Below are 11,852 nucleotides of genomic sequence, written 5' to 3' on the forward strand. Positions count from 1 at the left end.
GATGGATCCAAAGCTAAGCATTGAAAATAGCTTAGGAAACAGAGGAAGGCATTTTAGGTAGGATAAACACTATGAAAAAGGTGTTTAAGAATGAAAACTCATAAATTAACAAAAATTTATCAGAGAGAATATAATAACAGTTTTCTCCACGGAATACTGAAGGTTCTAGAGATCCTGGCTATTAGTGCCAAAGTATAATAGCATCTTCCTAGTAGTAATACACATTCTCCCAAACCTAAGGAACAATTCCTGAGGCAACTAATTGTATTACAATGGCTACAGTCATTTGAGTCAAAAACAGATCCATCACCCCCACAAGTAAGAATTTTATCGAACCAGACCTATTTTTACACGTGCTCCCCAATTCCCTAGATATACTGGGACAGTGTGCTATAATGTTTAGCAAGTCTATTACTTTTATTTATGTTTACATTAAAAACTGCAAGAAAATTTTCCCTGACTTCAAAATCATGAACACTTTTAGTCAAAAATGGTGTCATTTAACAAATCAATTTCAGATCCTCTACAATTAAAATGAATCAGAATAACAAATTTATTAATATAAATTAAGTACTCAGAGTTTGATTTGTTTTCAGTATGTGAACTATAAATCAGTCTACAAAACACTAAAACTTACAAACTGTTATTCTTAAAGCCATAGAAACAGAATTATTCAGGCAAAGGATTTTGCTTGTTGATGTTCACACTTTTTATATTCCCATTGCAGGATAAGGCACTTAGGTTTACTTTTTTTCCTTCTTCCCAGACATCACACTGAAATGTGTAATTCTTAAAATAAGTTTTAACACTTATAGACATCTCATGATTACCTATTAAGTTAATACAATACGGTACTAAAATTAAACAGTTATTTATCCTATCAAAGGATTATGGTTTATTCCCAGGGAATGCTGTAAACTGTGTGCATATTTCTCCAAGGAATTCAGATTCAGAAGCAATATTTCCCTGAGGATCTTTGGCTTGTTTACTATACAAGAGATGCCAAAATATACAGACTCCTTCCTATGTCCTTCAACTGTGTTCTCAGGAGATGCTGTACAAAATATACTATAGTAAAGCACCATGTACCCCCTTTACCTTCATTAATTTATTAATTCATCTATTCCTTCCTAAAATACCTATTTATTTTGTGTTTGAAATGTAACAAGCACTTCTGTGTATCTAGGGCATATGTCCTGAGAGCTCCCCTACCCCTTCTGCCCTGTGAGAACCTGGCCACAAGTCTATGAAATCTATGAAGGGAGCTTTTACAGATACCTCATCTTTCAGCATGATAAAATGCCCATACACATAATCATCAAACTGCTAAACACCAAAGAAATGAGAAACTCTTAAGTGTGGCTGGAGAAAGAGGCTACATTACATACCATGAATATTAGAGAACAATGGCTCAAACAATTTCTAACTTCTTTTCAGAAGTTATGGAGGCCAGAAAACAGGGGAATCTTTAGAATGCTGGGGAAAAAAAAAAAAAGCTAAGTTAGAATTCTATACAGTGAAACTATCCTTCAAACATGAAAGGGAAATAAAGACATTTTCAGATAAAAATCAAACTAAGAGCATTTTTCAGTAACACATTTGTACTACAGGAAATGCTGCAGGAAGTTCTTTAGCTCAGGAAAACAGAATCCAGCTGGAAAACTGGAATTTCAGGGAGCAATTAAAAATATCAAACATTGTAAATATGGAGGTAAATATCAGAGACTAAGTTTTTTCAATGAAAAAAAAATTTTTTCAATGAAAATTGAAATAAATAAGAATTCTTTACAAAAATTTAAATATATGTACATTAAATAATTTTTTAAATACTATAACAAAAATGCTATGTAGAGTAAAAGAAAAGTGGATGGGCTGAACAGCAGAAAGGTGATTATGAAACAAAAGAGTCAGTGAACCTAATGATTAATAGAGACCACTCATTTTGAAAAACAAAAAAAAGTAAATTATATATATTTAATGAACAGAGTCTTTGTGACCTAGGAACAATATCAAAGGCTCTAACATATATATTAGACCTTTAACATGCATATAGATACATAATGTGAATTTTAAAAAGCAGAGGATATTATAAATCAGCATTGTCCAATAGAAATATAATGCAAAATACAAACGTAAGATGCTTTTGTAACTTCAAATTTTCTAGTAGCCTTATTTTTTAAAAGTGAAAGAAAACATATGAAATTAATTTTAATAAGATATTTTAACTCAATTATTCTCCAAATTATTCTCATCCAAATTATTCTCATTTCAACATCTAATACATATTTAAAAATTAATGAGATCTATTATTATTTTGTACTAAGTCTTTGAGATATGATGTATGTTTATATTTACAGCACATCTCAGTTTCAACTAGCCACATTTCAATTTTTAGTGGCTACCAAATTGAATAATGTAAACATAGTTAGACAATATAAACTATTTGTGGTTTATTTCTTCATTTTGCCTTCTCAGTGGCTTTGGACCAAATTCATTGTTGTATGAAAAAACTTGTGGTAATAAACAACTAATGGGTCAAAGAATAAATCACAAAGAAAATTAGAAAACACTGGGAACAAATGAAAACAGACACATAAGATACCAAAACCTATGAAATACAGTGAAAGCAGTGTTCAAAAGGAAATTTATAGCTTTAAATATCTGCTTTAACAAAAGAGATAGATCTCATATGAATAATATAACTTCAGACTTACAGATACAGAGAAAAAGAGCAAAAGAAACCCAAAGCCAGCAGAAAGAAAGTAAATAATAAATACTAGTAAAGATAAATGAAATAGAGGAGAAGGGAAAAAATAGAGAAAATCAATAAAACCCAAAGTTGGTTCTTTTGAAAGGTCAACAAAAGTTGACAAACCCTTAGCTAGATTAACCAAGAAAAAAAGAGAGAAGGCTCAAATTGCAAAATTCGGGAATCAAAATTGGTTCATGACTATTGACCTTGTAGAAGTAGAAGTGGATACCAAAATAAATTATGAGTAATTGTGTATCAACAAATTAGATGACCACAAATTACCACTTACTCAGGTGAAATAGAATATCTAATAGACCTATGGTTTTTAAAGAAATTGAATCAGTAATCCAAAATCTATGAATAAGACTATCTAAGGCCAGATGAATTTTCCCAAAGCTTTAAAGAGTTAAGACCAATCTCTTTCAAACTCTTCTAAACACGGAAATTATGATACCCTTCCTATTTGATTTATGAGGACAGCATTACTCTGATACTAAAACTAGATAAACACATCACAAAAAAAATAATACAGATCTATATCCCTTATAAATATAGATTCAAAAATCCTCAAAAAATACTAGGAAAGCAAATTTAGCTGCATTTAAAAGTAAGATTCCATGATCAAGTGGGATAGAATGTAAGGTGATTCAACATAAAAAAAAAAGTCAATTTATATAATACATCAATGATGGAAGATGAAATATAAGGGGGAAAAACTTGAATATTGCAATTGATGCAGGAAAAGTCAACCTTTGACAAAATTCAAAACCCTTTCATGATAAAAATACAGTAAACTCAGAGTAGAAAGGAACTTCCTAACTGCTAACAAATGTTCATGAGAACCCCACAGCTAATGTCACTCTCCCCTAAACATCAGGAACATGACAAGGATGTCCAGTTTCCCAACTGCTATTCTTCATTGTTCTTGAAGTTCTAGCCAGAAAGGTTAGACAAAAATAAATAAATAAATAAAAGACACTTGAATTGAAAAGAACTCTCAGTTCTTTATGGGAAAAAATGCATGGAATTGTTAAGTCTAGAATAATCCCATACATACTATAGAGAAAATATGGAAAAAATATTTTCAAATCACATATCTGATAAGATTCTAGTATCCAGACTATATAAAGACTGTTAAAAATCAGCCACAACAAAAACATGAAAACAATCACAAATAACCCAATTTTAAAATGTGCAAAAGATTTGAACAGACATTTCTCCAAATGGCCAACTAGGACATTCAATGATGTTCCACATCATTAGTTATCATAAAAATGCATATTAAAACCATAGTGAATTACACTTCAATTATGGCAGATGTGGCTATAGAGAAATTGGAAACCCAGTACATTGTTAGGGGGAATGTAAAATGACCTAGCCACAGTGGAAAGTTCCAGAGATCCATTAAAAAAAAGTTAAACAAAACAAAACAAAACAAAACAAAACAAAAAACAAAAAACAAACAAACAAAAAGTTAAACATAAAATTGCCATGATTCAATAACACCATTTCTAGGTATTGACCTAAATAACTGAAAGGAGGTTTGCAAATGCTTGTATACTATTGTTTATAGCAGCATTATTTGCAATAGCCAAAAAATAAAGTGGGACACCTCAAATATCCATTGACGGATGGATACAGAAAATGTGGTATATATGCATAATGGAATATTATCCAACCAATGAAGTATTAATACATGCTTCAATGTGGATGAACCCTGATATCACCATCCTAAGGAAAGAAGCCAGACATAAGAGGTCACACATGGTATGATTTCACTTACATGAAATTTCTAAAATTGGTAAATCCACAGGGATAGAAAACAGATTAGTATTTGTCAGGGTCTCAGGAAAGAAGAGATGGGAAATGACTGCTAAATGGGTAGAGTTTTCTTTTGAGTGAGCAATGTTTGGAACTTAATATGAGTGGTGGTTGTAGAACAGTGTGGATGGACTAAACACCGCTAAACTGTACACTTTAAAATGGTCTACTAAAAAAAACCTATGGAAACATCATCAAAAATACAATTAAAAATTTTAAGGAAGGAGAGTATTAGAGAATTATATCACATAGTTAATGCAAATTTTATTTTCTGGACTTTATGATTTTAATAGCTTAATTAAATGTGTGACTGGTTATCATTGTCTTCATCCTAAATAAATCTCATGTTTGTTCCTAATTCTATGTTTATACATGTGCATTCATAATTTGGGGACTGTTTTCTTAAAAAAGAGCACTGCAATGTGAAGAAACTTAAATATCCTCAAACTATCCACACTTGGGAATAGGAGAAAGGTAAAATGAATCTCCATGTTGCCATCTTGGAAACAAGCATTTCAATACAAGGTAAGTTGTGCATCAGGCCTTGAAAGCAATGAATTCCGATAAGGCTGGAAGGAAAAAAAAATCAGAAACTGTTAGAGCTGAGAAAAAAGAAAACAAAAAAGGGAGAGTTTGCCAAACGTATTTGAGTCTACTGCATTTTGGGAGGTTACCTGAACAAAGAATACTGAATTTTTACATTATGCAATTTTTAACAATTGAGGTATAGTTGACATATAGTATTATATTAGTTTTAGGTGCCCAACATAGTAATGTGACACTTAGATACATTACTAAATGCTTGCAACAATACGTGTAGTTACCATCTGCAATGCAATTATTTTAATGAGAAATGAAACCCAGTGGAAACAGAACATTGTTTAAAAAAAGACAGAGTACAGACCAACATGTGGCTCAGACGGAAGAAAAATTCCACTGTCAAGATAATGTAAATTAGGATAAAAATCCAACTGATAATTACAGTAACAATTATTTTCAAAATCATAAAAAAAGCTAAAAAAGAGATGTGTATAGGAGGGATGGGAAATATAAGAATTTCAAATGCTTATCTTCCATATTTAAGCCAGTAAGTAATTTCTAACTCAACATATTAAGAAGTAGTAATGTATATAATAGAGGAAGCAAAATGTTAACAGCTGAGGGCTGTGGAGAAAAGAAGTTGGGGTGGATGAGGGCTGGAGCAGGAGGCTACTAATTTCCATTAATAGGATTCTTAGATTCTTGAATTTTTTCTAGAAGCGCAAACTCTTCTCACTGTAGCATTCCAGCTGTTCTCTCTTTAAATCTCAGACCGAATTTGTCGGTTTTCAGGATGATTTGAAAATTATCTAGGTAAGTTGGTGGGGACAGGTGACTTGGGGACCCTACTCTTCCGCCATCTTGCCCTGCCTCAATTCTTGACTTTTTGTACTTTGAAGATGTATACCTTTAATAAAAAACAGAATCATAAATTTACTGAATTAATATTCTGAGAAAGAGGAATAACAACACAATAATGAAGTCATTTGGTACACTCACAATTCCTTAGAGTCATAATGAGCAGTTTTGGGGGGTAATTTGTATTGGCTTCTTTAAGATAAGACAAGGAACTAAAAAAGAATTGAAGATCATTTTATTCAATTGGTAGTGACCTTTGTTTTGTGATATAAAACTTACATTTTTTCTCTCATTTTTCTTTCTTTTTTTATGTTGAGACTTTTACTATTATTATTAATATTATTTTAGGGCAGATTTAGGTTCACAGCAAACTTGAAAGTCCAGGGATTTTCCATACCCTTTTACCCACAAGTGATATTGGAGCCTCCTCCAATATCAACAGCCCCCGCCAGAGTGATACATTTGTTACAACTGATGAACTTTAACTGATTCATCATAATCACCCAGAGTCCATAGTTTACAGTACAGTTCACCCCCCACGTAGAGTCTTTGGGTTTGGACAAATATATGACACGTATCCATCATTATGTTATCACATAGAGAATTTTCATTGCCCCCCAAATCCTGTCTATATCTACTCATCTCTAACCCCTTTTCCCAGCCCATGGCAACTACTGACCTTTCTCTATTTCCATAATTTTGCCTATTTAAAATACCATAGAGTTACATTCATATGGTATGTATGTTTCAGATTGGCTTCTTTCTCTAAGTAATATGCATTTTAAATCCCCCCATGTCTTTTCATGGCTTGATAACATTGTTTTTTAACAGATATTTTTCTCATTTTAAAATATTTTGTCTTAAAGTTATTTTCAAATGCTTCCAGAATTGCATGGGTTTGAATTATTATTTTTCAGAGCTGCTTATTTTATTTACCTTCAAAGTCAATTTCTGAATCACTGGATAGAGTAGGGTAGGCACATCCCACCCTACAAACAGAATCTCTGCCATCCATGCTGCATGTTTCACTTTAAATTTTCAGGAAATAGTTTTCCATTGTACTAAATCTTTTCGAAACATGAACTGATTCCTTGAAAGTAAGAACAGTGGCTAAGCCTTGAGAGGGATAATGACCAGAAGAGATAAAAGGGAGGATTCCGTAGTATTGGTAACATTCTGTTTATCTGAGGGCTACATATGTGGGTATGTTAAATTTGTGAAAAGTGACCAAGTTATATAGTATAATAGTACATTCTGTAAATACATTTTTACTTCTTTGAAATATCTTTAAATATCTAATATGTAGCATTGCGATGATTTTAAAGTTTATTTGTTACAATAGTAGTATTTGTTTTAGGTACTTAGCAGTAGAAATAAAGAAGGTAAAATGAATTGAAATAAAATTTTCTGTAGAATCAACCAAATTTCCTACAGATTGGATGTAGACAGATAATAGCTGCAAACATTAGACTCCTAAACTCCTCTCCATTCAATCTAGATCTCTGTGAGTTTGACCCTTCCATGGTATGTCACACATTTAATTATTTCCTTTGTCAATGATGACATGTCTTGGTTTTCAAATCCTGAAATGAATTAAGTCCCTAAAACTGCCACTCTTGAGGATGCCTTGAGAGCTTTAATTTAGGTAAGTATAATATAAGCCCCTTATTGAATCAGGATTCAAACTTTTAGCAATAATGCCCTTAAAGTCTTTCACAATATGGGTTGAGAGATTTCATATTTCCCGTGTGAAATGTATACTCGTCATGGATATGTAAGCTGTAACCTCCAAAAACTCCTTCTGGCTTACAACATAAAGCTGCTTTAAAAAGAAGATTTTGTCTTGGTTTTAAACTTGAGTTTAGAGATTTTAGAGTTTTCCTCAATAAATAATTCACATATTTTTAACATATTTGTACAATGATCTCCAGGGAAATGTTTCCTTCTTTTAAAAATTGTTTCATCAGTTAATCCTCTTGAGATCAGTGGGAGAGTGTGCAAGAATGATTATAGTTCTTGCAATCTGAAAAACTACAAAAGAAGCAATTGTGCTTCTCACATAGGCTAGAAACATCACAAAATAAACAATAAGACTGAAATCTTTTTTTACCACTCCTTCTAAATTTTTTTAAAATAAATATATTTATTTTATATGTGATGCAAAAAATGTTCTCCAAATTTAATACAATCTAAATTGGAGATATGGCTTTAAAAAATAAGAAATGAAATTAGGTTTCTAGTCCTGATAAAATCTTTAAGTTAACACATCTTGAGTGTAAGATGCTGGGGTTAATGTATTTTGGATGAGAATGCAAGATAAAAGTAGGTTAAAGGAATATATAAAAAATATATATATATAAAATATATAAAAAATATGCAGCATTCAGAAACTGCCTCTGTTTTATGACTCGAATCAAAAGAAGACAGTTGGGAATGAAATTGCTACTGAGGACAAATAACAAGGTTTGGGAAAATTTTTATTTTAGTCATACTAACCTAATTGCATGAAGCTGGACAAAAATGTTGATTCCTTTGTAAGCCATTGAGATATATGACATGAAGTTAGAACTATCTTTTTTACTCAATTGAGTTATCTTATAAAGAAATCTCTGAAACTTCATTTTGTAGGAATCAAGCTTTGAATAGATATCCTTCACAGCATTCAACAGAATCTCAGAAATGTATTTTATTAAATGAATATGCTGTTTTCCTGAGATAATTATAATTATATATGCCTTTAATATACAGGGTAAATGTGAATATTATAAAATATGACACTGGAATATAAAATATGACATATTAGGAAAAATTAATTAGTCCTAAACTTGAGAAATTTCCTTATTGAATTCAATAGAATTTAAACATTTCATGAAATATCCAGTTTTCATATCCCAAAGGAATCATTTCTGTCTTACCTATAAATTGCAAAAGTAATTACAGAAGTCCCTGCGATTATAAAAATGTCAGAAACAATGACTATTTTATCAACATTAACCAAGTATTTTATTTGGAATTCAAGCAAAATAATGATGTCAGTTTACAATAGTTTTTTGTTTTGGTTTGGTTTGTTTTGTTTGGATGGTTTTTTTGTTTTGTTTTGTTTTGGTTTTGTTTGCAATTTTGTAATTTAAATTTAGCCTGGGAGTATTCATGTATGAATTCTCACTTCTAACTTTATAATTTGGCACCCTATAAAATCCATCCTTTGCTGATTGACACTTCCCTATGCTTTTGACCTTAAAAAATAGACCAACCTTGAAAAAAGAAAATAGACCAAATTTGGATTTCAAAAACCTGATTACTGAGTATAAATCTTGCTTTAATGGCCAGAATGTAGACATTTTCAGAAAAAGATAATACACTGAAGGGTCTGGGGGAAAGAAAGGAAAATAGGTAAGTAAAGAATGAAATAAAGGGAGAAAGAGAGGGGAAATCTTAGTTGTATTGTAATTACTTATAACCACTGGAGATATCTGTATATTTTTAACAGCTGAACTGGACTATATGAAATGTAATGTTTAAAATGCAATGTAAGATATGACATGATATTCTTCTTAAGGAAAATATGGTCGTGATATCATCACACTTTAGAAAAAATTGGTGATAGACTTTTAAACTGATACACATGAGGATGTAGGCATGGTATGGAAAAAGATGGAAAATAAGAAAAAAATGAAAAGCTTAACATAATTCTGAATTTTAAGAGGTTAAGCAAAACACAAGAGAATAAGAGAAAAGAGGGAGGACATGACTAAGAGAGAAGAGGCCACCATGGCAACAGAGCAGAACAATGACACGGAAACAAATTACCAGGTATGAGTAGGTAATATTTTTTTAATGCCTTGTTTTCTATAACTTTCCTGCAAAAACTAAATAAAGCATGCTATATAATATAGTCATCATGCATGAGGATATACTTCCTATCTGCTTGGGTCCATAGCAGTGAGAAGAGAATAACACGTGAGTGAGACAAAAGTAAACACAAGTCTTCAAGAAAAAGGGAACAGCAGACCTACAGGTGGTCATGAGGATTTCAATCTTGAAGAGTTTTCAGAATTTTGGTGAAAGCACCGAATTCCTACTTGTATGGGCGTCAGATGTTTAGGTCAAGTTCATGTTTTTTAAAAGGCCAAGAGTCCTCAGCTGAAATCTGACTTGCAGAATACTACCGTAAGGAGCAATCAACAGAAAGGAGATGCATTTAACAAGAAGAATGAGTCACTTGATGGTGTAAGATAATTTAATGTAAACTAACCTGACTGGAAAAAGTTGCAACTATTGAAGATGTAAGTCAAAATATTATGACAATTTTTCTATTTCTTTGTTTCTATTTTTATATGACTTTCTCAATGCCACATATTATTGGTTTGGAATACCTGAATTTATGACACTTGAGAAAAGAAACTCAGAGGCTTGCATTAAGTTAGTGAAATCTTGAGTAAAAATTACACGAGTGAAACTTTAAAGGCTGTTACTGTTGACCAGCAGAATACTGAAGGAGGTTGGGTGTCAGGAGCAACAAATATATGGATGATCTCAAGCTAATAAGCATCTCCCACAGACTTACCCCTTCACTTCTCATTTTTTTCTTAATCTTTATTTTATTATTATTTTGGTAGAAGTCAGCCATGAGAAACCACACCACAGTAACAACTTTTATTCTTCTTGGACTGACTGATAATCCACAATTGCAAGTGGTCATTTTCCTTCTCCTGTTTTTCACATACATGTTGAGTGTCACTATGAATCTAACCATAATCATCCTCACCCTACTGGATTCTCATCTAAAAACACCCATGTATTTCTTCCTCCGAAGTTTCTCATTTTTAGAGGTCTCATTCACAACTGTCTGCATCCCCAAATTTCTTGTCAGCATGGCAACGGGTGATAGGACCATTTCTTACAACAGTTGTGCGACACAGCTGTTTTTTACTATTGTCTTGGGTGCAATTGAATTTTTTCTTCTGGCTGCCATGTCTTATGACCGCTATGTTGCCATTTGCAAACCCCTGCATTACACCACCATCATGAATGACAGAGTCTGCAACTTGTTGGTCTTTGCTTCATGGTTAGCTGGTTTTATAGTAGTCGTTCCACCACTCCTTGTGGGTCTCCAGCTAGATTTCTGTGCCGCCAACACTATAGATCATTTCTTCTGTGATTTTTCTCCTATATTACAGCTCTCTTGCACAGATACAGATGTAATAGAATTAATGGCGCTTCTCTCAGCCATTTTGACCCTCCTGGTTACACTGGTATTAGTGATCCTCTCCTATGCAAACATCATCAGGACTATTCTGAAGATACCTTCTTCTCAACAAAGGAAGAAAGCCTTTTCTACATGTTCTTCTCACATGGTGGTTGTATCCATTTCATATGGCAGCTGCATCTTCATGTATGTGAAACCCTCTGCAAAGGATAGAGTATCTTTAAATAAAGGGATAGCCCTGCTCAGTACCTCTGTTGCCCCCATGTTGAATCCCTTCATTTATACACTGAGAAACAAACAAGTGAAAGATGCTTTTATGCACATGACCAAAAAGATGGAGATTTTCTCAGTGAAGTGAACCATTTTAGTGATATCACTGAGATCATGAGTAAAAGACAGCAAGAAAGGTGGGGTGCTTCAATGCTTGTATCCAAAATAATATTGACTATTTTTCCTGACATAATTTTCATGTGGCCTGACTAATCTCCAAAGCCTAATTCTCTCCCCTATCTGCCCCTTATTTGAGCCAAAATCATTTGTGTCTTTATTTGGTGTTTTATCTATTTCCTCTTAAAATTCTCTCAGAGGAAGACAACGTTATTTTTTTTAATTTATTTTTTATTGGTGTTCAATTTACTAACATACAGAATAACCCCCAGTGCCCGTCACCCA

The 11,852-nt window shown here is 32.4% G+C and overlaps 1 protein-coding gene across 1 annotated transcript; it reads left to right on the forward strand.

The window, feature by feature from the left end:
* The first annotated feature begins 10,599 nt into the window (after nucleotides 1-10,599).
* OR6C74 (olfactory receptor family 6 subfamily C member 74) lies at nucleotides 10,600-11,538 on the forward strand. The gene has a single exon (NM_001313836.1). The coding sequence runs from the start codon at nucleotides 10,600-10,602 to the stop codon at nucleotides 11,536-11,538; it is 939 nt and encodes a 312-aa protein (NP_001300765.1).
* Nucleotides 11,539-11,852: the final 314 nt, after the last annotated feature.

The sequence above is a fragment of the Canis lupus genome, chromosome 27 (genome assembly GCF_011100685.1).
Source record: "Canis lupus familiaris isolate Mischka breed German Shepherd chromosome 27, alternate assembly UU_Cfam_GSD_1.0, whole genome shotgun sequence".
NCBI lineage: Eukaryota > Metazoa > Chordata > Mammalia > Carnivora > Canidae > Canis > Canis lupus.

Coding starts and splice junctions, on each gene's coding strand:
- OR6C74 (NM_001313836.1), top strand. CDS start 10,600: ATGAGAAACCACACCACAGTAACAACTTTTATTCTTCTTGGACTGACT.